A 26,613-nucleotide genomic window follows, 5' to 3' on the forward strand; every position below is an offset into this window, starting at 1 on the left:
AGTACCACGACGTTAGCTCAACAGGCATGGAAATATTCGAGGAATTGGTTGGTTAATTTAATTTGGAAATTTCCAATTCCGTATGAACCCTGAAGAAGTTTTATAAAAACAAAATTGAGACTGTAGTGAAATTCCAAATGTGTTCGGTTGAAAGGGTGTATATTTTGTTTTAAAATAGAATACGCGTAAAGATTGGATAGACTCGGGAAATGAGGAACGAAATTAAGAAGCGAATTTCCCAGAAGGAGAGGATTTGTTGCTTAGAAAAAGAAAATAATAGAGAGATGTTGGTATACCTTTGCCAGGTTTCCCAATCGAGTGTATTCCAAGAGCTAAATTGCTTTTGTCCTACTTAACGCCCTTCGATTCGACGGAATCTTCCCCCCAAAACGCTCGTTCTTTGGGATAGAAGCTAGGCTATACTCTTTCTCATCAACGGTTGGTTTCAATGGGATCCAAGAAAACCAACCCACCAACTTTTACAAACCTGGGATCGAGTAATTCGGGTTTACCTTCTTCGGAAGGCTGACTGCCAAAAACAGAAACTTTCTGGGGGGGGGGGCGGAATCCTTAATCCCTCGTGCTCGCACCAACCTGCCTTTTTCATTCTTTTCCGTGAAACAGGAAGAATAAGAAGATGCGATAGAAAAGGAAGGGTTGTTGAATCTCACTCGGAACTAAAACTAATCATAGATGGACTTGAAAATGCTTAATTTCTAGAATCGTTGGTTCCTTTTGAACCAATTATTAGAAATTTCAGGTCCAATCAGAACAAGTATCGTATTAAAGATAGTTCTCACTGTGGGAAACCGTTTTTATTATAAAGAACTTATCTATATTTAAGATGAAATACCACTGGTTATTTCTCCACACGTCTTGATTCGTATAATTAGATACTTCTTATCCATACCCAATTTATCTTACCATAAACGTAACCTACTCCATCCCAAAGAGTTCTTTTTCTTTTAACGAAACCTATACTAAAACTACCGCCGCTTTTTTTTTTTGGTACTTAACTTTATTCCCGCTTTGCTGACGATCAAGGCGCCTAACGACGATTGGGCGAATCTCAACTAAGTAAAATTGAGCCGTTCAATCTGTTTTCTTCTTTATTCTCAGACTCCTTCAGATCTTCCTCCTATCTCTAATTCGGCTCGCTCCTTCGCTTCTTTTCCATAGAAACCGAGGCCTAGCTATAGTAAGGAACGCTGCGCTGTTTGCTCGTGTCAAATAAATTGGAATAACGACGAATGAAACGTACAGGTTTTTTTTTACAAAAGTCCTTCCATTCTCTTGCCACTTTTTTCTCCTTCTCTATATACCCAATAGTTCGTTCCAGAAAACCTGTGCCCAGTATTGTCATAAGTAATCTAGTTGTAAATTAAGTCTTTAAACATCACATTTGTTTCGTGGCTATCTGGATAACCAATGTTTGCGCTTGTATTACTAACCAAGTTGAGTACTAGTACTAACCTTCCACCCTGAATGAAGTGTTCCAAAACCCAGGCAAGAATTCCTTCGATTTTTGGAAAATGTTTGCTTTTTAGGAACTTAGATAATAATGAACCCATCTCTAGTTGGTGAAAAAAATGACAGTACAACTATTTACCAAAATCAATCAAGACGATACGAAGTTTGAACAAGAGCAAACAAGATCCTTCTTTATATCCCGTTGGTTTTTTCGTAGGACCCAGTTACCTATATAGAAAATTCATGCGGGTAGCAAACACGCAATTCCTCGTCTATTTCAAAAATATCGTATTTTTTCATTAAATCGGCCAAGTACTTTTTCGCTAAATCTCAGGGACAAGCTAGAAGCTAGTCTTTTTAACAAGCCAAATAATACGATCGACTATAGTTGGGTTTCTTCTTCTTCATCTTCTTCTTCTTAGTACTACTACAAAAAGAATTGCGGAAATAAATACAGGGACCATTTCCTCGGAAGACCAATATAACGAGTAAAATCGACACACCCCGGAAAATTTAACAAGAACTTGAAGACATATTAATGTTTGGTGTGCGTGTTCCCTATAGGAAAATTTAATAAAAAAATTTTGTTCTTCAATTTGATAAATCAACGTGAGATATTTTTGAAATTTAAGAATTAGGCTTACGTAAAAGTCTTCGTAGTAAAAACTTAAAAATGATTGGCAAAAAAAATTGTTACCGTTGTCAGAATTCGCAGATTACGATATGTTGAGGAATGTGATAGTACAACCTTTTCTCTATGTATATACAATAATACAAAATACTTTAGGTAATTTTAGACGGATTTCGATGAAATTGGCTTCAAGTTAAGACGAAAGAATTCCCCATCAGCTATGACCTTTCACAGATACAGTTTTCGGGAGAGAAAAAAACATTCCCTGGAAAACTAAATCAAGCCAGGCTCGTATATTCCGGTATGAAAGGCTTCCATTTTCTTTCTTCCTCATCGAAAGCCGTTTCTTCCAAAACGTGTCTGTCAAATATAGACGTAGGGCGTATAAATTCTACCGATGTTATTAGATCCAAGAGCCGAATCAATCTTCAAAACCATTTCTTCCTTCTCTAGCTCGGGACCTTTACGATCGCGAAAGAAAAAAAGGCGAAAAGAAATAGCGAATAAACGCTCTCTTCCTGGCTGGCCAGAAAGAAAAAGAACTATGGCTACTAAGCGGAAAAACTATAAGGGGTGATGCCCCCCAAAAAGGAATGAGAATTTCCTTTTTTTCCCCACGTTTTTTCCGTCTATGTCACTATCTATAGATAACACGTGTTTTCTACAACTAAAGTCTACTATAGCGTGAACTATATATAACGACGGGTAGTATAGATAACCCTTTTCCTGTTAAAAAACAATAGTTTCTCGATTTATTGCGGAAAAAACACCACCAAGTGTCTTACAACGGATCAAGCTGCCTTCCATCAATAGACGTCGAATAAGAAAACGTTGCTAAGCAACCAAAAATTATCCGCGTGACTTAAGATAATTTGTTCAAGATAGAAAATATTTTCGTTTTTGCTTAAGGTTTGCGGAAACATTGTTTAAAGGTTAAGGGAGGTTATGTGCTATTTCCACTAGATGTTTTGTTATTTATATTTTGGGGAAATATACATTAAACTTGTGCTAGCTCCATCAGAGACGCTCTAACAAGGTCCCAATCTCTTGGTAGGATCGCCCATATAGAAACAAAGGGTTAGGACAAACGATTCGCTCGATAGGGAAAGGGTGAAAGGAATGGCCTCCATCAATCATCGGGGGTCGAGTGCTTTTCTTCCTGGGTAGACTTTAATCGGGGGCTAGACTCTTATAAGACCTCCGCAAGACCAAAGAGGAGAAAAAAAGAAGACCAGGATGAAACGGAGAACCCGAGGGACTGGTCACTTCGGTTTGCAAGAACCGTAGGGAGAAAATATTTTACCCTTAATCTACTTTAAAGATTAATATTAAAAACATTTCATACAGGGTTCTCGGAAACTTATGTTTTTGCTCTATTTAATATAATTAAATATTAATCCAGTAAATTAAACGTTCTTGTCTTTCATATTTCACGCAAGAAACTTTGTAAAGTTACTATGCCAAGTTACTATAAGATAAATAATGAATCATTCTTCCTTCTTTCTGAGTTGACAAACAACCTGGTTCTCTAAAAGATTACATTTTTAATAAGAATGCTGGTAAAAGTCGGGTGCTTTTGTAAAATATTTGCGTATAAACAAATACTTTAGTAAATTTCGCTTCAAGGAGAAAGAAAAAAACGTTAACTTATTTGATTTGCCTGTGAAAGGTGAATTATTAATCTTCCATAGAAGAAATTTGACGTTGTACAGATATTTTCTTTTTATGTTAGGCATATACGCAGACAGAACTAATATTCGCACGATTTTTAGCCTTCAGCATTGTCCCTAGACCCAGCTGCATTCATCGCTTCAATTAATCTAATACGTTTATAAATTATGTGTATCTGACTACCTACTATAGATTGCGTTGGTGCAAGTTGAGGCCTTTTACTAAATTATATCACCCACGCTTCCAAAATAAAATATACGTTACAAAATCATAACTGATTCAAAAAAAAATAAAATAATTAATTCGAATTTATTCTAAATCCGATTGATTATAATTAAGAAGAGTTTTGTCGCCGTGTAGGCGGAAAAAATAAATTAAAAATAAACAAGTTGTAGAAATTTTAATTGGATTATAAACAAACTTTATCTCTCCTCTCAAAGAAGACAATGAGTTAAAAAAAACAACTATTAAAGTGCATTAAAGCTTGAACAAATTACTAATTACTTTGGAAAGTCAAATGAAATGTAAAGATGAGAGAGAGAAAGAGAAAGACACCCTTGTATCGCTCTCTTAATGAAATTGAGACACAAGACATCTCTCGTTTGACGATAAAAACAAATTGGTCCCTTTTTTCCGTCTCTCACTCTCATTTATTTTTTAATACCAGAAGTGGATAGGTCCGAAGTTTTCAAAGATTAAATCTTCCTTACTCCTAAAATCCTCGCACGAAATAAATAAATATAACTAACTTCCTCTAACAAAAATTTACATCGGAACAAAACAGGTTTTCCACAGAACCTGAAAAACCAATAATGTCAAATATTTTCTAAAAATACGTTTAAATATTATTAAGAGAAACTCAGTGAAATTTAAAACTGAATTCAAAGTCAGGGAATTTTTCATATTGATTCTTTAGTATTAGTATGAACTGATATTTTTATAAACAAGATCATTACTTTTCTACAAATTAAAATGTAAAATATAACAGGGAAAACCTGTAAAAGTCAGAGAATTTTCAAATGAAAAAATCCATGGTACAACCCTGTAAAATGTAAAAAAAAGTTTTTCAAGTAGATAAAGCCCTTTCCTTTAGCTCTCTTTAGCAATCTAAAGAGCTTATAAATTATTTAACGAAAATACGAAGGGAGTGTATAAGGGAAGAAAAGGGGAAAAATCGTCCTAATAAAAATGTTAAACCTTTTAGGAATTAGGGTGAAAGAAGGAGGACGTAAAAATCGCATCCCTTCCTCTCCACCCCACTTCTTTCCTTGGAACGGTTTTTTTTTTACTTCCCATCACGAAATTCCTTTTAGGAATGTCGACTAAGCGAAACTGAGGGGGGTGAGGAGAAACTGCACGAGAGGATAATTATTTTAATACATTAGAGTCATTTAGCAATTGGGAGGAGAACGAGGAGAGAGGGGGGTAACAACAAATAGAGCCTAAATATACCTTCTTTTCCGTTACATTAAAAAACACTAAACGTCACCCCTTATTTCTACACCCCTCTTTATTTTTTTCGGGGGTTTTTCGGGGTTCAGGGGGTTCTTAATTACCATAATCGCCCTTACGTCAACGCCCGAAATACTCCAACGATGGGCCCCTCTAAGCATTTTGGCGTTCAAGGCACGCGCCACTAACAAAGGAGGGGAAAAAAATCCCACGGATTATATTTCCTCTTCACCAACCTTTTATAATTTAGTATAACATATATATGAATATATATGTATACATCTGTACAGTATCTACATATATTTTTTCCATACATATATCAGGCTGATATCATTATTTTCCACGATATATTAATCAACGAACACGTGTATTATTTGGTATAAAAATTGTTTAGCCCCAGGTATTAAATTATTTTTCCTTAATTCCAATTTCTATTTCTATTTTCCAATGGTTTAATTTACTTCTGGAACAAACAATTCATTTTTATTTGTACACAAATTGATTGATACTTAGTATTGTTATCATCATTAAGCGTTATAAAACGTTTCATAAATAATTTACTATATTTTTTTTCTCTTGCAGATATGGCAATTGAGATGATATTAAATGACAATTTTTTTTTGTCAAATGGAAAGACACGCAAAACGACAATTGCTGGGAATAACCGTACACACCTTTTTGCGCGTAGTACAACAAATACACTAACTGGTAAGTCATTATTCGATTTTTATATCCATTTATTTGGAGGTAGTTTTATTTTTTTTTTTTACTTTTGTTTATGTTCAACACCACAATCGATTTTTAATTCATTTCCCTGAAATTGAAATAGAAGCTGTTTATTTTTATTTTCATAAATATAATATGGTTAAAGGGGTTTTACCAAGATATAACTATTTGATAGCATTTTGACGGTTTTTCTGCCAGATATAAGTATTATAAAACTCATCTCATTCATAGAGTATAAACGTTTTTTATATTGGTCATCAGGGAAGAATGGGGATACTTAATCTGTCAATTCATTGACCTTTGACCCCATTTAGAAGCGATGAATAATTTTTAGACATTTGCAGTACAGCATATATGTTGGAAATTAGTTTTGGAAGTATCGTATGAACCCTGTAAAATTCATTATAACTCGTAGATTGAAACGAAGACTAAACCCATACCTTTTCGAAATACCCTAAACGAGTTATATAATTTCCTAACGTAAAGTCCACTTTAGGTTATTAAATAAATGGTCAGCTAGTTTCGCTTGACATATAAGAGAAGTCGTTTCTTCGGCCACCATAGCTTAATTCGACGCGAAATATATGTAGTTAATCGCTTTTAATTGCGTTATGGGTTTCTAGTCTAATAATAATCTCGCGTCCGTCGTGTTATGTACGTTAAAACGATATTACACCACATAGCCTCGACGTTCGAAGCAGTCCTTGTCAGGTTTACTCTCTAGAACGCGATATACTAGATAATCATGATAGACAGTGAATTAATCCGAAAGTTATCGGCGAATAAGTAAGGAAATTTGGCGTGCAATCGTACATGGATATTCTGCGAAACCTAAATTGGTGGTGACTGTAGTCGAAGGTTGGAATATGCACGAGGAATGTTTGAAAATTGCACGTGCTCGAATTTGTTTCAATGTTAAAAATCAATGACAGCGTGTAATGTTTTTTTTATGCAATCCACGTGGTTTATTATAACTTCCGTTTCATCCATACTCAAGGATGAGTGGTATGTCGCGTGAATTTACCATACCAAGGCCTAAGAAAGCTTTCCCCATCTTTATTTATGACAAGCAAATGCTGTTAGTGAACATTGGATAAAGAAAAATAATGAATACGGACCAAGAAGGCAAAACTTGGCAAGAAGAGAATGATGGAAATTGAGATGGGATGCTATAGGGGGAGGGATATATGTATATATACGTCAATCTGGAGTTCCCACTACTCCCAGGGGCGAACGAATGCTTGTTTTCTCTTTCTCGTATACATTCGAGCGCTTCCTTTTCCACTCGACAAGAGGTTGCGCCAGTTGGACAGAAACGGGAATACTGAACACCCCTTCCATTAAATATCTTTAGTTGTAATGCAGTTTATTTATTGAGGATGGGACCGAAAACAAGATTCTCGAGATAAATTCGAAACCCTTCACGTGTTAAGCTTTTTTTAACATCTTCTTTTCAAAATCAATTCAGTTCGGTTCATTTCTTGAAGAGTCACAATTCCTCTATATACTTTTATATAAAGAAGCCCAAAATCTTATCTCAAAGGGTTAAAAACACCCGACCAAGCCTTATGTAAAATCGTGGGCATCTCTCCTGTTTTCACACAGCTTCTCTGGCATATCAATGGACAGGGTTTTTCCCCCCTTCTTTATTTAGTATTATAAGGCAAGTATGCTAACCTCGCAATAGACAGGAGCCATAATATATTTTTTTTACTATACTATATAAAACCGAAAAAATTTGTCGGGAATCGCTGTACCTCATTTCCATGCTGTCAGGAGCTATTTTTCCAGTCGTTTGTCTCTCAGGGATCTCCTCTTGGGCACCCTCGCCCCCCCCCTCTCTCTCTCTGGAGAAAATTTGGGCCTGCCACGATTCTTATCGGAATAGTTTAAAACGGATCGCGTCGAACTGAGCGTTCCCCTTTGCGCATAAAAGAAAGAAAAGAAAACGGTAGACCGAAAGTTCTTTTCATGGGGATACCATCCTGGGATAGCTACCAAATTCATAGACTTTGGAATACATAAAGTAGAATGTTCTTGCTAGAGAATTAGTACATGGCGAAGTGAAATAGATCTTTTTGTGGAACTAGATTGAATACTGAGTGTTACGTTTCTACAAAAAGTAATAATTTTACTTTAATATTGACTCAAAGGACTTACTAGGCTAGTCTAGTATTTTCCATTGGCGTAGAGTTATAACCCTTTTAAATAATGTAGATCAATTCATAGATCCAATTCATTATTTTGTAGCCAGACATTTTCCTATAAAGGAAAACAAACACAAAAATTTAAAAACAGTTTTTCCTGTTGCAATGGTAGCAACGTAAGCCTTGACGCGACAAAGAGGATTATTCATTGGTTGTTCCTGAGATATTGTCGTATTAATTTGATGGATGGCAGACTGTTGACGTAGTCGGGCATTTAAACTAGAAGGCTGTTTATGATGGTAAATTCAAATTGGGTGGTGTGAAACGTTACCGACAGAAACACAGTAGAAAGAGTCATAACTGAAAATGCTCAGTTATGGTGGGCACCGTAAACTTACCCGCTCTATTGTTACCCTTAGTCTATGTTCCAATGATGGCCTCTCAAACATAATGGTTAGGGAATATTTGGAAACATATAAGGGGGTTAGATCCGGATAGCGGACGTTTAAAAATATTTAAGCCATGTGTGGACACGTCAGCTATTTTACTATACGAAACCACCCGCCTGACGAAGAGGAAAGGAAAGTTACCCTCTCTGGAATTTTTTTTTTACCCTCTTCCTTCTGTTATACTCTTCTTTCAGAATCTATATACGAATATAATTCGCAAAGGATTTTGAAGGGGGATCGAGAAAAATCGAAGCCCGAAATGAGTTATTGGTAGAAGTTCTATTAGAAGCTTAACCGAATTTCTGGCCGAGACTAAGCCTACTTTTCTTCTTGTCTTTACTCTCGGGTTAGTTAGATATTAGGCCTAAAAGCCTACTGTATAATTTAGTGGGAGTGGAGAGAAACGACGTGCTATAACAGCTAAAGAGATACGGAGGCATGGAAAGAGAAAAAATCGATGATGGATGTCCGCTAAAAATTTTGATTTATTTCCATATTTTTAACAATGGATAAAATGTCTAATAGTTTTGCGCATTTTATGCTATGAAGTTTGTAATTCGATAGTTATAATTGCATACAATTACTAGCGAAATCGCCCTGCTTCGATGAACACCGTTGTGATAATTATAATTATTATAATAATAATATTATTGATGCCAAAGAATAATCTACTCGGTTTAAATAAAGGAATTAGTCTTAGTTATTGAATAAAATCTCCAAAAATAAATAATTTTTTTATGAATTTTAGCTTTACGCCTGTAAGGTGGCTTCTCCCTAAACTTAAGTGTGCGGCGGGTTAAACATTTCTACAGGCGCTGATTGAAATAACATGGCGAGGTTTCACCCTTTAAGATAGCTTCCCATCATGTAGCTTCCTATATTATAGAAGTCACCGTGAACAATAGGCGCTTGACAAATGTCCCCAAAATACGTAAGAAAAACATTCGATCCCTTAAAAATATGAAAAACTAAAGATAGGGATGGAAGACAAATATTTTTCGGAAAGTGAAAATAATAAAAAATGGAGGGAAGAAAATTCTGTGTACGTCAAGTTCACGTTTTCCAATTTGTTTGGCCGTCGATATTTGTTGCACAAATACAATAGCGGACTGTCAGAGGCAGGAGTATCTAAAAGTCATTACGCCCTGGCCCTGATAAACGAGGATACCTGTTCGCAGTAGCGGCTAGATTCGGGTCAACTAAACTAAATAAGCCTTGGTTGAATTGAGCCGATAGAAGCCTGGCGAAAACAGTGAGGAGCCCTTCGCAAGAGAAAAGATCCCTCGAATCTCCTTTTTTTATTTCGGGACAGACCAAAACGGAAGAGCCGTAAAGAAGCTTACCATCACCCGAATACGACCCCGGTCTCTTACCCTTAGCTATTTAAAGGCAAGCCTGAAAAGGGATCTAGACGTTCGCTCCTGGAAAAAATCCATCTTTTTTATCTCATTCTTTCGCATTGCTTTTTTTATTTCTGTAAGTTTTGTGACAAATTGATTTTTTTCTCCTGGAAATACATTCTCCTTGTCTCCAATAAAGTTTGTGCCAATGTATAATTTACTAAATTAATTCTGTATTAAATAAGAAATTTAATTCATAAAGTTCAGGTCATTATGTCCAATCATAGAAGTCGAGAACAACAAAAATTCTTTCTGATGGAACCTATAGCGCATGTTCACGATTAGATTCAAATTTTATTATTAGATTCTTCGATACCGTTTGTGTCATTTCATGAGTTCGAAACATGATCACTTGATGCAAAAACAGCGCCATCTTAAATATTTTATAAAGCATATTCCTGTTATGATATTCTCCAAGGGGTGGGTGTAACGGGAAGAGATCGAAAGAGCGAAGGTCGAAAGTAGGGAACAAATTATTCAAATAAAGGCCTAAAATTGCGAATGCCAACGACGACCCAAATCGCGTTTCGAACCTTTTACATCGATCGGTAAACTTTAATGCTTTTACGAATAATATTAAAATTGATGGAAAGGGATTGGTCTTCTAGTTTAGCTCGCTAGGAAACGCGGAGGGAAAGAAAGGGGAAAAAAGGAAAGGAAAAGAACACGAGTCCGCCTGGGAATTTACCAAAAAAAAAATTTGGAATCGTAATCCGATAGTTTCGATCAATCGACTCAGCCAAGGGCTAAATTTTCCTAGACTGGGCTTTCCAAATCAAAACAACGACAAGGGAAATTATGAAAAGTAAATTTTCATTTTTGCAAAGGTTGCTCGGTATACCAAGAACTGTAATTTACCATATGACAATCCATAAACCAATATAATAATGAACGTATTTTGTTTGATCCTAAAGAGGAGGTATCTTTAAGGAAATTTTACAAATTATCATATCGTATTTTTATTTATTTTGTAAAGATGAACGTTTCCATTCCAAAGATAACTATATGAAATTTGGTTGTTCGTTGGAATACTCTATTATTAGTCGCGTAACATTTTTATTTGTATTCTGTCTACTATTTTAAAGGAAGGCAGACTTACTATTTAAATTCAAAAACCGTAAAGCCGGTCTATAGTACGTAGTACACCAAATGCTAGTGATATTGGTTGATACTCTGACAAGATTTCCTCTATACGACAAACTTATTTCTCTGTTGTATTTCTGATATTTGGAGAAGTCTAGGCTTTGTGTTTTTCTTCTTATTTATACCGTCTATCCAGTCACTTTCTATATTCGTCTTTATATTGGTTATTAGGCATCTTGATTCTCTCTGTTGCTTTGTCAGCCATGATTGGAAGTGACTTCTATTCGCTTAAACTTCTTTTTATATATCTAAAGGTCCCGGGTTTCGGCACCATATTTTCTTTCAGGATCGTTCTCTAACTCTGATTTAAAAAATCTTTAGTTTCTAGCACGAAATTTATATCTGACTGAACCTTCGAATAAATAATAAAACCCATCTCTTAATAAATGCTGTATTGAACCAGCAAAAAAAAACAACGTTACTTTGACAGAAGCAATTGTAGCAAAGCTACTGTAGATATTTAACAAATTTACCGAGTTTATAACATTATTTTCCTTTTATTTTGTTCAAAATTTAGTTCAGTTCATCAAAAAACGTCCGCGTACGCCACACGTAATCTGTAAGGGTGATGTGGGTACAAATACAGTTTATGAGTTTATGCTCAATTCCAAATATTATAGAGCGATTGAATTGAAATAAGATATCGCCCGGGACATTCCTAAAGCGATTAAGCAATTTAGTCCATCGAAATCGGGGGGAATGAAGGCCGAATCGTTGGGTAATATTCATTTGTATTAAAGGGTTTCCCATTTCAAAATTGAGTAATAAAAGAGAAAGCGTATACTGTATATTTTCTCCCAATGATGAAATCGCGTTTGATTTCGAATTAAGGCTCGAACCGTAAATTATCCGATCACCAAATTCGCAGTTCGCTATAGCGAGCTCTATAATTGAGAAAATATAGGTTTCTGTTGTCCATCAGTTAGAAAGGGGGGTCCCAAAGCGATGTCCATTTATATTTCAAACGTGGTACGGCGGGAGAGGGAGAAAGACTTAGTATAGATAATGCTAGAAGTGACACGGAAATTCGCGCGATTCTAAACCTATTTAGACGTATATAGACGGGAATGAGGTTTCGACTCAACAGAGGGAATCAGGAGACATATTTTGAAGGAGAGGAGACGCGCGAGGGAAGTGGTAATAGCTGGATGGATCAATTAGAGTTTTGGGGAAGAGTGTCTTATTCTCGCGTAAATAGGAGGCCAACTCAAGATTTATGGATAACTTCGCCCACTTTCGCTTTCCCGCTCTTTAATCGAGTAAGGCGCGCCCGAACATAAGAACGCATAATTCGGAAGTTATCAAATACTTAATAATAACGAATTTATAATTTACGTAAGAATTATGTTTTATTGATGATTTCGTATTAATCTATTTCTAACAACGGTTTTGGTATAATGCACGTCATTTAAACTCCGAGATAATTATTACACGCCAAATTCGAATTTTACGACGGGCCTAGCCGGTGGTGTCTCGACTCTATCTTGATCTCGAATTACGCTATGCCAAGACCTTGGTCCGTTGGGCTAATTGGTGGAAAATCTTAATCCGCGATTAGAATTCTGGATCCTTGCGGCCGCCGATCGTATTTCGTTGGTCAATCTCTCACGCGATGCAACATATCTTATTCTTAACGCGTACCTATGCTTCTCAAATATATTTAAATTCAGAAAAGGACCGAGTCACTAGCTCGGTTGTAAATACTTAAGGATTAATTAAAAATAATCAACGCGAAGGTTTTTCATTCTTGTTAACCGCCCCTCATGAATTAGTTAAATTTCTCATTTATATTGTAATTGAATCCACGGAGAAGATTTTACCATTCTCGAAGAACAGAGTAAATGAGTTAGTAATGGTTTAATTTATATGTTTTAGCGGTATAATGAAACGTAATTGATAATTTAAGGTGTTAAATATTCTTGTGGTAGCTAAATATATTCTCGCAATTGCTTATGTACGATTTTAGGTTAAATAAGCGAATGGGCAACATTAGACAATTAGCTCGGGAATACAACGTCTCAGGCATAATTGAGGCGCTTAAGAAGGTCGAGCCGCCGCTGGTTGTTGCAGCCCCGCTTTGTCGCAACGAACACCTACCGGGTTTCCTTAACCTACCAGTTCGATTCTCCTTCCCAGAACAATTAGTTATTTCGATTATAGGGCCTCCGCGTTTGCGATGCTTATACGCTTTCCAAGTACCTCGAGTCGTCGTAATTAATACCATCGCGCTCGCTCCTCGAGCATCAAGGCGGAAAATTATTCGAGTAATAGAGTTTATTGTACGAATAAATGACAAATATTTACATCGATATTCGTATATTATCCGATTCCTTCAAATGCAAAAGTGGCAACATTTCAATTGCCCCGAAATAAACCTGGAAACTGGGTATGATTGATTTTTGAATCTGTTGGTGATTAACGTCGTTTATATATCAAACAAAAAGGTAATTTCACCAGCCTTTCAGTTTAAGCTCGAAACACTTGGGAATCCTGTCATGTAAGGTGACGTCATTGACCTATGTTGACGGATATGACGCAGGCTATTCCCTTTTCTGTAAGCATCGTGGTAGCGGAATAAGAATTCCCTGTGTTCAACTCTATAATTTCCTACTTTTAGCCTCCTTTCACGTATCAGGAAACTTCCTCTTGTCCCAACCACGGTTAACAGACAGGGATACGTATCAATGGATAATTAAACGTTTTCGAGGTCTTTGGGGATACGTGAGGCTTGGAAATACTTAATTTAATAGTTTGACCTCGTTCCAAAACCCTACTGTAGAAGTTTCGAGAGTCAGCGGCCGACCTGCGGGGGCCGTTTGACGCGCGCGTGACGTCTCATTCCTTCATTCGTGACTAGGTAAATCTTAGAGAATGAAAAAGAAAAAAAAGGCAGGCGATTATTACTCGGGAGAGGAATCATTTGTCTCGGTTATCGATAGTACCAGCGCGTGTATGAACGAGCGGAAACGTGGTAATCGATAAAAAAAGAGCGCGCGAAAAATGTTACAACACGGAGGTAACCAAACATCAGCAGCGGGGGTCCGGTGAGCTTCTTTAATAAAGAAAGGAGCGTGGGTGTTCATGGGATGGAACTATAGTCACTAGCGCTATTTTTAATGGGACAGCGTTAAAATAATATCTTTTCCGTTGGTCTAGATAGAATACCTGCTAGAAATATTAGTAACGCTAGCCTTAGCGACTTTCGTGTTTGCTTTTCGGCGCGTCCCTCTCGCTTTCCAAGGGGTATGTCATTTGTCCGAAAAGTAAGTACTTCACTCCAAGAAAAATCACGAGTATTAGCAATATTTTACAAATCTTTGCTGCGTATAAACAATACCTAAATTTGTGACGTTGTCGTTCTAAATTATACAATAGATAGTTTTAAGGGATGAAACCACAATACTATAAAGAGGAAATGGCCGACACTGTTTGGTTTTCCCCGTAAAAGTCAGTAGGCCTAGTTCACCCAGGAAGAGAAAGAATTTCGCGGGAAAGGCGGGGAATTTTACCTTTCGAGCTATTTCCAACTCGGTACGATGTTAATGTGTCACTTTCCCTAATTGAATCCCTCTCTATATATACAACCGTATACGAAACTTTGCCCGAGCTAACCCTAACTCTTCGTATAGAAGCTATTTGTTGGTTACGTTATACCCTCGTTATACGGCGTTTCGTTTCGGATAATGAAGTCAACAGGGGATGCTTTTATAATAGGGACTTGCAACGAACATTTGCATAGAGAGAGAGAGAGAGAAAGAGAGAAGCCATTCGATATATTACGTTGAGAGACATCTTTTAGACTTTGCGCGCGTACCATAAGCCTTGTCGTATACTGAACTATATTCTCGTACTATTTTAGTACCAGTCCGGTCCCAGAACGCTTTCATCCCGATGCCAAAACTAATAGGAAGAGCGAGAACGTCCTTTTCCCCTATCTTTCTCTTTAGAACAAGGAACTAACCCTTAGTATCTAACCAGAGTTATTGGAAGATATAGTTTTTGAAAGTATTACATTTACATGCTATAAAACATTCCAACGCCATCTTTCATGTAATTTATTTTTCATTTTTGAGTCGTTCTATTGACAGAAAACCTTTCTCTATATACTTAACATGTCAGTAAAAGTCAGGAACTAATTAAAATTGTTCGTATAGTTAATGATGCATTAGAAATCAGTTAAAATAATGTAGAAAACCTTGGAAATCAATTAGGTAATTTAGTTTTGAAACTAACTTAAAATAAATATTTTTTGGAATGGAATTTTCAAGCGGTCAAAACCAACTTTTCAAATAACCCTTGCTGCAAAAGTCCCAATTCCCCTTCGGCTGAATAGCGGGATCCCGCTCGGCTCTCGTGCTCGACCTTCTGACTAATTCATCCTTCCTTATAAATTTATTCTTGGGGTATATATATGGAATACCGCGGTGGCTAAGGCTTTATTCTAACCCTTAACTATGTATCAAGATATACACAAAGTGATAGACCCCATACCGAAAAATAATAATAGAAAACTTTAGTCTCGACCCAAAAATCCAAACTCAAAAACAGTCTCTCTTAGAACGCGAGTTTCACCGGAAATAATTTAGTGAACCGCTGTAAGAGGATTTGTTTCCACGTATAGCGGAGAAAAACTGGGTTATAGAATACAGGGTGGGTCAGATAAAATAATTCAACAATATTAAGGAATTGCACGTGCAGTTAAGGAAGAGCGTGGAATTTTCTGTCACAGTTTCTTTTTGCTTAAGGGTTTGGTTTTTTTATCTAAACCACGCGTAATATACGTTTTAGATAATACATCTTGGGATATAATAACCCCTTTATTGCATATTTACAATTTTATTTTCTTTCAGATAAAACTGGCTTCTTTATTTTTTTCTCTCTCTTCAGTGAGGCAACTAGAGTACAGACTTTTATTATAAACCCAACATCTTGGGGGGATAAGGGGCTAAAAAAACAAAAACAAAAAGAAATGTAACGGCGCAGCCCTCCTTTTGAAATCCCGAGGGAAAATTTCCCTTTGTGTCACGATTATTTTTTTGCCCCATAAGTTTATAATAACCAGTAATAAGTTATATGCATTGAAATAATGTTAATGTTAATTTTCTTTAATGGAAAATCGGTTTATAAAAATGGAAGATTTTGACAAAGTTAGTTTGTTGCTCTTTAAGATATTATCTTCATAAACATTATTCCACTAATAGCAAGAATTGATGCACTTAACTTCTAGAGATTAATTCTTTACTTATGTCTGAACGTATACAGCCGAGTTAGCGTTGCAGTAAAGAAAAACAATGTTTGTTTTTCAAAGAATAATACAATAGCCAGCGGATGATAAGAATTCCTTAGTAAACAATAGGAAAACGGGGTACTTAAGAAAGTACAAGTATCAGTTAGTATGTACTTTTTGACAGTTTCTGTTTTGAAATGTATTTACTTGTTTATATTTCTGAAACCTTACTTATGAATTGATTTTCCGAACTAAAAGTTTTAATTAAGTTTTCCTATACGAACTAGTTCACTTCTCTTGGGTATTTCATGCCTATCAAATAAATATCGTTGATTATTTTTTAAATACTGCGTTGTTTTTACATTCACTATTTTGGGAACTTCTTGGAAGGCTTTCGGAAAAATATAAAAATACTGACTTTTTGGCGAAAAAAATGTTGGAGAAATTGAAAATGATAAAAATGAAAAAAGAGGTTCAGCACTTTTAATTTCCGTTAAAATGAAGGTGTGTTGTTTTAATTGTTCGCGTTATTATAAACAACGTCAGTTCTCTCTGTTGGTCCACTATTTACAGGTACCGTCATTTTACGCGGAAGCTAGGCTGCCTATGGGAGGAGGGAAACTTCTCTTCTACCCATTTTCTAGCTGAGAGAAACGCATTTCGCATGAATATTCAATAATCGTCGCCAGCGCAAAACCGCTTTCATTATTAAATTACTTTACGTTGTTAAAGCGATAATATTTCGTGCCAGCGTTATACTGCAAATCGTAAAAGTGAAACGTACAATAAGTGTTCATTGGGACAAAAGACACCTTTTTCCCCCTACCGACTACCGCAAGGTTTAAATTGTTTTAAATACTAGATAATGCGAAAATTAAGTGAGGTGACAATACATTTTAGTAGCCTCTGAGGTAGTATTTGTCTTTTGGGGAAAACTCCCGTGTAACAATAGAGCTCTACTAGATTCTTGTTGAATCAATCCGCCGAGTCATTCCACGCTTACAGTCACGTGCCTTTGCCCAATCACTACTCCACAACAATGGTAACGCTAATTCAAAATATAGTTCTTTACACGCCCCTGCAAAACGCATTGTACATTCTAAGGCCGCAAATGACGCAAAAACCGAACTATTTTCCATGGAGATAGGAACGAGATAAAGTGAGCGGTCAAAGAAAAAGAGACATCGCGCCGTAAACAAATAGCGCCTCACTTTCTATTACGTTTTGTTAAATCGAAAATAAAATGAGCGCATTTGTTCTTTATTTGTCTATTGTTGGAGTGAGAAAGAGAAAAAGAGACTGGAAGATATAAAAATAAGGTGAGGAGGAAGGTATTTGTAAAAGGGTTATATTATAATAGGTGGACTGTCGCGCTGAATTTGCACGTCCCGGAATCATTTGGAAAGGGCGTGATCATCGCGCACGCCTTCCCGCTTATATTTCTCGACACCCAACTGAAAACCCGCACCAAAATAAAACGGGGACCACTCCCAAACTCCGCCGGGAAGATATTTTAATAAAAGCGAATAGCTTTTAATCCGAAAAAAGGACGCAATTTTCAAATATATTAAAAAATACATAACGCAAAAAAAAATACATTAATGAACGAAAAATTCAGGAATTACTCAGAAATTAGCTTATATTTGTCGCATTGACGTCTTGTCCACTAAATTTGGTTTTGATGCAGTGATCCATGGTTTTCGTATTTCATAACCAACTCCTTCAATGTTGTAGAGACTTCGATTCCTTGTAGTTTAATTCAAAATCGTAGTAATTGTTAATTGACTTAAAATTGGAAATAATTACTAGTTAGGATAAAATAGGTCAAATAATTCGAGTTTAAGCAATGTTTTGCCTTCGCCAAAAAGTATGTTTGTTACCCTTTCTTTAAATATATATTTTCCACGCCTTAATCCAAGGCAGTTTTGTAATTGCAAAGTTTCTAAGGAAACTCTGAAAGGTCACGAGCGCATGGCGTTATAGATTTTAATTTTAAAATAATTACCATTTACAGACTCTCTCATTTGCATTGTACGCGAATTAGCGACGGCCCAGGAAAATTTCTATATTATATAACCAAGGCTATATTTGCAGAATCTCGTTCCCCGTTCCTCCTTACAACGAAGGGCCCAAGATTTGATTAAAGTTTTAAGAGTTATACGCTTTTGATTTTAGTTAGGGAACGTCTTCCATTGGCCAGTTGTTACTTGAATAATTTAAATGAATCCATAAACATGGGCAAATCCTTTATTTATCACTGATGCAAAGGCCCAAAATATAACCAACTTCATCATTCACTATCATTTAATTTCCGGTGTTTTCAAGGTCATATAATAGGTAGTTCTCATCGTTTAACACGTTTCTGCATTGTAAACGCGCTTAATGAGCACTGATGTCTATGCTCATAGCCCAAACACGTTCCGGTAATTAGATAATACTGACTGTAGTTGTGTTTCCATGGAGATGTAACGGATGGCGAAATTTTGTATGTCTGATACATGTTTTTAGAGAAATTTAATTTGACCACCTGGTAGTTGTAGTTTTTACCGTCGCGCTTCCCTAAACCCCCATTGTCATCTTCGAGTGTAAACAGACGCTGGTGTATGTATCTTTATTAATATAAAATAATTAGAATCTTCAATATTTTCGGGATAAAAATAAATTACTTTTCGAAACACAGTATAAAAAAGGATTAAGAAAAATATGTGGTTTATGAATTTATTCAATCTATACGAGAATACAAGGAACTATTTTACTTTACTATTATCATAAGTTTATAAGATACTTCCTCTACTTCGTAATGCTAGAGACTTACTGAGAACGACGCAAGAATTGACTACTTGAGATTTTGCAATCTATCTTCTAAAGATTTGACAGCGACTCACCAGGCGTCGCTTTACTAGAATCTATGGCGTTTCATCTACGTCACTTCATGACAAGCTCAGCTCTCAGTATTCAGTGAGAAACTTATGGAACATATCTTATGAACTTACGATATTATTATACCAACTATTTGTGCAGGGCTAATTATCAGTCAGTCAGGACTTTATAGATGTTATTCATGTCTTATTTAAATGTATTCGTAATATATATTCAATACTTTGGGATTAAAGTTTTCAAACAGTAAAATTTACGATCGCGTAACGAAGTGTAGAGAAAAAAGAACTTTTTAAATCCATTAAATCTCCTTGGGAGATTAAAAAGATTTGCGGATGGAATTATGGAAGAGATTTCTATATATTTCTCCTCTTCCTGATTCTACACCCACAGACAAACCTATAGCGTTATTCTATCCTTGCCAACGAGCGTCGTTGGATCAAGCGAAGCTGATCTATAATCTCCCATAGTGCGAGGGGAGAAGAGGGAAGACCGAGGGATCGGGTATTCTCTGACTTTGAATAAAATATTAAACTCTGAAAATATTAATTATTAAGATCGTGCCCGACCTCTCGGTGGTTAGGTCCTGTTGATGAAAATATATAGATTGAAACTCGAGACATAAATGTTTTATAAGTGAAAAACAAACTCCCAATAAGTGTAACAAAGACATTAGGTAACTTCTCCTGGCTTTGTGAGAATACTCGAAATGGATACTATGGTTTTAAAATAAGTTTCTTATTACTGCAAAACTCTAACGAACTTTTTGTGTTTTAAAAGTAAACAAATAACCCAAATTCCGATATGTATTGAAGCGGCCTCACTTTAGTTATTGTCAGAAATAGGACCAAGGACAAACTTACTAGGGGTTATAATTCGCTTATGTTTAAATAATAACGCGAGGAAAGGACAGACACAAGGTCGTCTGATCTCGTCTATCACCAAACTTTTCGTGTTTTTGCGAACAGCGTATACTCGACTTGTCCTTTTTGGTCGTGTTAGTCCCCGCCAACAAAATCCTGTAAGAGGAGGTGAGGGTCTGATGCAAAATCTATTCATAATCGTCGTTTGCCTACCCCCGTCTGAATACAAGAGCGTTGATTGAGAAACGATGTCGAGTTCGTGGGTAAACCGGGCCTTTAATTAAAAGGCAAATCCGTTCATGCAAATTCATCGACGCTGTATCCCCCCCCATCACCACGCACTCGCTCGGGGGTCGGGGTGATCCCGCGAATGACGCCCCGAACAGACCAGATCACACCAGACCGTATTACGAAAGAGGGTGTCCGGTCATCCGTGTATTCCGAGGTGTAGAATTCGGGGCAGTTTTCTTTTTGACACGCTTCGAGGACCGCGAACCCCAGCCGGTACGGTGTACGTACGTCTCGATCCCCGGCCTGGCCTGGCCCGCGCAATTCCTATTTGCCCTCCCCCCTTTCCCTTGAATCTCACTCTGACACTGGCTGTAGTAAAGCAGATGATCCACCGATATGCCTCGACTAACGCGTTTATAGCCAAAAGCGATACTCAAATATTATGAGTAACGCTATCTTAAATATGTTAGAGCACCCATTGACTCGAATTGTCAATTATATCACAACGCCAACGAGATAAGTATTCGCAAAAGTATGATAATCCGAAGTAAATTACGAAGTTGTTACCAAAGTTATAATAATCCCTAATCCATCCATGTCCCAAAAGAGACTATGTTGATACCAGAATCAAATGTGATTAAATTCCAACTTGAAACTCATTTTGATTAGATTATTTCTGATTCTATATATATCATAGTCCTAAAATTTAGAATACATTTTTGCTTATAACTTCGGTTTAAACCGCTTTGGTTATTAGTAGTTATGGACTGAGGGAACAACGTTTCGAGTTAGTTGTATCGTGTAGAAATTAGTCACGTTTTTACTAAACAGACCACTTTATCTTTTCACGACTCTCATTCGACGAAACGGTAACGAGCTAGATAGAATACTTAGTTTTAGCACCTCGATGCGTGTTGAAGATCTTTTTTATTGTATTTCCAAACTAAAACTTCCAATATACAACAGTTCGAAAACATTGCAAAAGTTATAAAGACATTAATACAGGGTGTTTCTGAAAAGTCCATCACAAATTAAGGGGCGTGTTTATGGGACCAAACTGAGCGGAAAGTACCAAAGAACATGGGGTGTACAACATTTTGTTACGGAGATATGGCCTTCCAAACATTCGCCCCTAAAACAAGGAAATATCCAAAAATGAGGAGTAACACTTAAGACCGACTAACCAGCTTGTTTAAAATTACTAGACAATTTCAATAGCCTTTAATCGAACAATTGATTTCTACCTTTACTAATCAGAAGCGTATAAATGAGTAGAAGTATGCCTACGGTGGTAATGTAAAATTAATCCCAAGTGACATGATGTTTCAAGATCTTCCCAGCACCAAGTAAAATGGTTCTGATTGAAGGGACTTTTATTAGCACAGCGTAAACAACGTTATTTTCAGGAATTAGTCCAAATGTCCACGGGCGGCATTACAAAAACGAGGCAGTCTTTCGAATGATACTTGGACATGTTGGAAGATCCCTGGCTTGTTCCTGTTATCTCAAACCGTAAAAAGCTACGCAAATCTTCATCATCACGGACAACACTCTTGTACGTTAGGTATGACCTTGAGAAAACCTAAAAGGACATCTCGAATGTATTTGAAAAACCCATCTCCAATTAAGGGGCGTGTTGTTTGTTTCCAACAGAGTAAACTCGCCCAGAGAACAATTACAATGCAGAGCCACGTTTCGGCGTTAATGGCCCACAAAGGTGGTCCCAAAAACAAGAACAAACTTTAATTTGTTTCGTTCAGTAAGTGTTTCATGTGTCAAAGATAAAACGCCATGATTAATGCACGAAGAAAATGAATTTATTGACAAGTTTTAACATTTAATTGCAACTAGTTACAAAAATTGTTCAAAGTGTTCACCACCCGCGTTAAGGCACACATTAGCACGTCTTACAAATGATTCCCTTACACGTTGAAAAATGCCTGGAGTTTCGCGAATTGTTTGACAGCCGTGAATTATTCGTCGACGTAGCTCTTCAACATCGGGCACTTCAGTCTGATAAACTAAGTCTTTCAGGTGGCCCCAAAGAAAGAAATCACAAGGGTTCAGATCGGGTGATCGAGCAGGCCACTCCACAGGTCCACCTCGACCTAACCACCGCAAAGGGAAGGTCGCGTTAAGATAATTTCGGACCGCGATGCTGAAATGTGGTGGTGCACCATCGTGCATGAACCACATTCTGTTTACCAAACCTAAGGGTACGTCTTCGAGTAGTTCCGGTAAATCGTCCCGTAAGAACTGCAAGTAAGCCACACCGTTTAACCTGGGCTCTAGGAAATTTGGACCAATTAAATTGTCACCCACAATACCACACCACACGTTTAAACTGAATTGTACTTGGTGACTTCTAACGCAAGTTGCGTGTGGTTTTTTCTTAATCAGCAAACCAATTGGGCGAGTTTACTCTGTTGGAAACAAACAACACGCCCCTTAATTGGAGATGGGTTTTCAAATACATTCGAGATGTCCTTTTAGGTTTTCTCAAGGTCATACCTAACGTACAAGAGTGTTGTCCGTGATGATGAAGATTTGCGTAGCTTTTTACGGTTTGAGATAACAGGAACAAGCCAGGGATCTTCCAACATGTCCAAGTATCATTCGAAAGACTGCCTCGTTTTTGTAATGCCGCCCGTGGACATTTGGACTAATTCCTGAAAATAACGTTGTTTACGCTGTGCTAATAAAAGTCCCTTCAATCAGAACCATTTTACTTGGTGCTGGGAAGATCTTGAAACATCATGTCACTTGGGATTAATTTTACATTACCACCGTAGGCATACTTCTACTCATTTATACGCTTCTGATTAGTAAAGGTAGAAATCAATTGTTCGATTAAAGGCTATTGAAATTGTCTAGTAATTTTAAACAAGCTGGTTAGTCGGTCTTAAGTGTTACTCCTCATTTTTGGATATTTCCTTGTTTTAGGGGCGAATGTTTGGAAGGCCATATCTCCGTAACAAAATGTTGTACACCCCATGTTCTTTGGTACTTTCCGCTCAGTTTGGTCCCATAAACACGCCCCTTAATTTGTGATGGACTTTTCAGAAACACCCTGTATAAGTAATAATGCAAAAGTTTTGGTTCATCCATTAATTATTAGAAGGCGGAGTAGTAGTCGCTGCAGAGAGTATTCACGATGAAAAAAAAATGAAAACAACAAAGAGAATACGATGAAGATATTTTTCTCGAATTACCGCAGAGAAAAAGTCGTTAATATTCAATATCCACACTTTTTTTTTAAATCGAGGAAATAGTTTCGAATTCCCACACCCCGTTTTCTTTAACTTCGCAGACGTTTTAAAAATTTACGAAAGCTTAGGATGAAAGAGCTTTACCAGAATCCGCCTTTGAACGTTTCACTTGCGCAGTTTTACTGCGGTTGAAATAAAGAAATCCAAAATTAACCACTCTTAATACTTTAACGTCTCTCACAAAATCTCTCGATTATTTCTTTCGTTTGTAAACTGGGATGAAATGTTATTACTTCGGGTTTATAAACGTCTATAAGATAGTCCCTCTGAAGTAAAAGAAAAATGAAAATTTTCACCCTATCTCTATCACTTGCGTGGGCTTACCAGATACAAACCACCTATTTAATTTTATATTTGAAACGTCGTAATTCCCTAGTTATAAAGGGCTAGGTAGTGTACATCTTTCTTAAAAACACCACTCTTTTTCCAGGCGCCTTCAGGACGGATAAAAAAGGCGAAACTCAACGAAGGTTCGTCCTGAATCCACTAGAGGGCCACTGACTCAAGTCCGCGGATTGCAGAACAGTTGGGCTCGCCCGCGTAGCGCCTTCAGTCGAAACCCAACTCTGATTCGTACCAGAATCGCGAGCTACATTTTCGAAGGGTAAGCCGGCACACGAGCCGAGCGAGCCAGTCGTCTGAACCGTATTATTTTACCAAGTGGTTTCAACTGGGAAGTTCGTAGCTAACTAAGGAGGCGGTTTTAACTTTACAATTCGGACCGACTTTGAACGATATTTATCTTCATTTCGTGCGGGAGCGAGTAGGTCATGAAAATCTTTTAAATCTTGCAAAGTTTGCGCGTCTGTCTAGATAAAAGATTCGATGGAAATGTGGTGCTTCTACCTAATATTCTTCTGCATCGTTCGCAGTAAGTAACTTTTTCTATTTTTCCTAACAATTCAATTGCCACGAAATTTGGTCACAAAAATACCTATTATCTGGAACATCAATTATCACGTCTCAGTTTGGAACGGCGCGCGCGATCCAATTATGGCGCGGGGTGGAGGGTGCGGCTACAGTTCTCTGTTGGAAATTTATGGTCAGTCCCAAATTATCTTTAAAGTAATATCGCGTACCCACAATTTGACCTACTACTATATCCCTAGGGAAGGGCACCTTAATCTTTATTATTATACTTTTTTTCTCTCAAAGAGATCGTTTTTAAAAACTGCACGTAAACTTGATATATCCATTTTTTATGGGAAGAGGTATAATTTACAGTAATAATATATAGTATAGGATGCTTTCCACTAAACTTCTAATTTTGGGTTGGAAAAACCGGTACAGCGGTGGAAATCAATATGCCTAATTAGAAGAATACCAATTAAGAGCTTTTGCTAAGTTTTGGAATAGACCAATAGACGCGTGCCTTGGCGGGAGCGAAGAAATAGTAGAGGCGCTGTAGACATTGTTATTTTTCCGAGAAAAAATGTTCAAGGAGGAAGTTAGACAATAAAGTTAACGTGAAAGACAATACTTCACAACTATGCCAAACTCTAATGAACCGAAGAATTTAAATTAGCGCCGCTTCTTTTCAATTAGCGTAGGCTGCTCTTAACAAATTATAATAACCGGCTACATTTTTTTGAAGGAGGAATTTTAACTTATTTTCCAACGTACACTTATTTCTTATTGCGTGACCTTTACGCCTACGTCATACACATTTGGATATCCTTCTAATAATATATAATATTCTTAAACGTACCTAAATTTAACTTCTAGGGTATTTCTCTCCCCGCTAATTTAATATAACAATTAACAGCACCCGTTTGTTATTAAATAACCGCAATAATAACAAGGATCTCTTTGACGATTTTCAATTTATTTCCGCATCATTAATTTTGAGCAGTTCAAATTTCAATTGAACCGAAGGGCTTTTGACGTTCAAATAAATAATGAATATATATTAATCATGGTTGAAGTGACGCATCCGTTACTTTTGACTTTAAAGCTTTAGAGTGTTGCGTTTTTTTTTCATTAAGAACGATACGAGACCGGATAACGCCGATTTACGCCTTAGATAAAAGATACACTTTTATTATTATTAAGTTATTCTTTTCTGAAAACGTTTAAGGAAGGTATAGTTTAGATTGTTTGGTCAACGTAGTATTAGCCTCGGGTTCCGCCTTAACCTTGTTCAAATGTGGAAAACAATACCTTAACCTGAAAATACATATCACGCGAATTATCGTATATGCACACATTAAATTCGCTCAAAGGGTGGGCGACGTGTTTACATATTAAACTCGAAACTTTTAACTTTGGAAAACTTTTCACTTAGACATTTTTAATTAGAAACTGCAATAATCAATATTCGGTGCGGAACTCGATGAATAAATTTTAAATATCTCTCGTAAAACTATTCGCGAAAAATTAACGAATTAAAATTTACTGCATGCATACGCTATCTAGTCTCTCTTTAATGCATGGATATTTATTAGATTATCTCTTTCGGAAAAATGATGTATTATGCATGAAGTTAAAACAGTTCGGGCGAAAGAAAATATCTCCTTTCGAAAATTTATTTCAAACAAGCTAATTATACAGAGTTTTTTGAGCGTTTAAACAATACAATCTGGACTTACCAGAGCCTAGCCAATCATTCTATAGGGTAAAGAGGAGAATGGTAATCCCAGGGGAAAATTCAGAGTCCGACTGAACGTTTGTTTCTCTCTCTCTGTCCTCATTTGCAAATAAAAAAAAAAGAGAACCAAAGAGAAAAAATTAAAGGCTGTTTTTTTTTTGTTTTGGAAGAATTGGGGGGAAAAGTCAGAAGTTTCGTCCCTAAATTTTCTAAACTAATTAAACGCTACGTGCGTTTCTCTTTCAAATTTCGGATGGCTCGATTTTTTTGTAAATAAATACATTAAGCTGAAGTTAATACATGATTATTATTACGGTAAGAGATCTGTCACTTGGGTTTTTTTATCTTAGGAGTAAATCTTTTCATTTAATTTACTTCTTAGTAACGAGAGCTTCCTAAAGCTAAGCCTTGTTGGTCCAAAAATCTCTTTAGTGGATGGGTCCTTAATTACAATCGATAGAAGTTCGGAG

The 26,613-nt window shown here is 36.6% G+C and overlaps 1 protein-coding gene across 2 annotated transcripts in view; it reads left to right on the top strand.

Moving 5' to 3' along the window:
• Positions 1-26,613, top strand: part of LOC149661437 (uncharacterized) — a 94,756-nt gene that overhangs the window by 28,047 nt on the left and 40,096 nt on the right. Inside the window, exons 1-2 of one of the 2 annotated variants that reach the window (XM_089842956.1) lie at positions 5,839-5,932; positions 23,987-24,427. In XM_089842956.1, the coding sequence (XP_089699082.1) occupies positions 24,382-24,427 (46 nt within the window). In that variant the 5' untranslated portion in view covers positions 5,839-5,932; positions 23,987-24,381. Of the gene's footprint in view, positions 1-5,806; positions 5,933-23,986; positions 24,428-26,613 lie in introns of those variants that run through there. The other variant, XM_089842955.1, reaches the window with a different exon arrangement.

This window comes from Phalangium opilio, unplaced genomic scaffold (genome assembly GCF_054372755.1).
Source record: "Phalangium opilio isolate 3A_F unplaced genomic scaffold, DU_Popi_V2 ptg000070l_1, whole genome shotgun sequence".
NCBI classification, from domain to species: Eukaryota; Metazoa; Arthropoda; class Arachnida; order Opiliones; family Phalangiidae; genus Phalangium; species Phalangium opilio.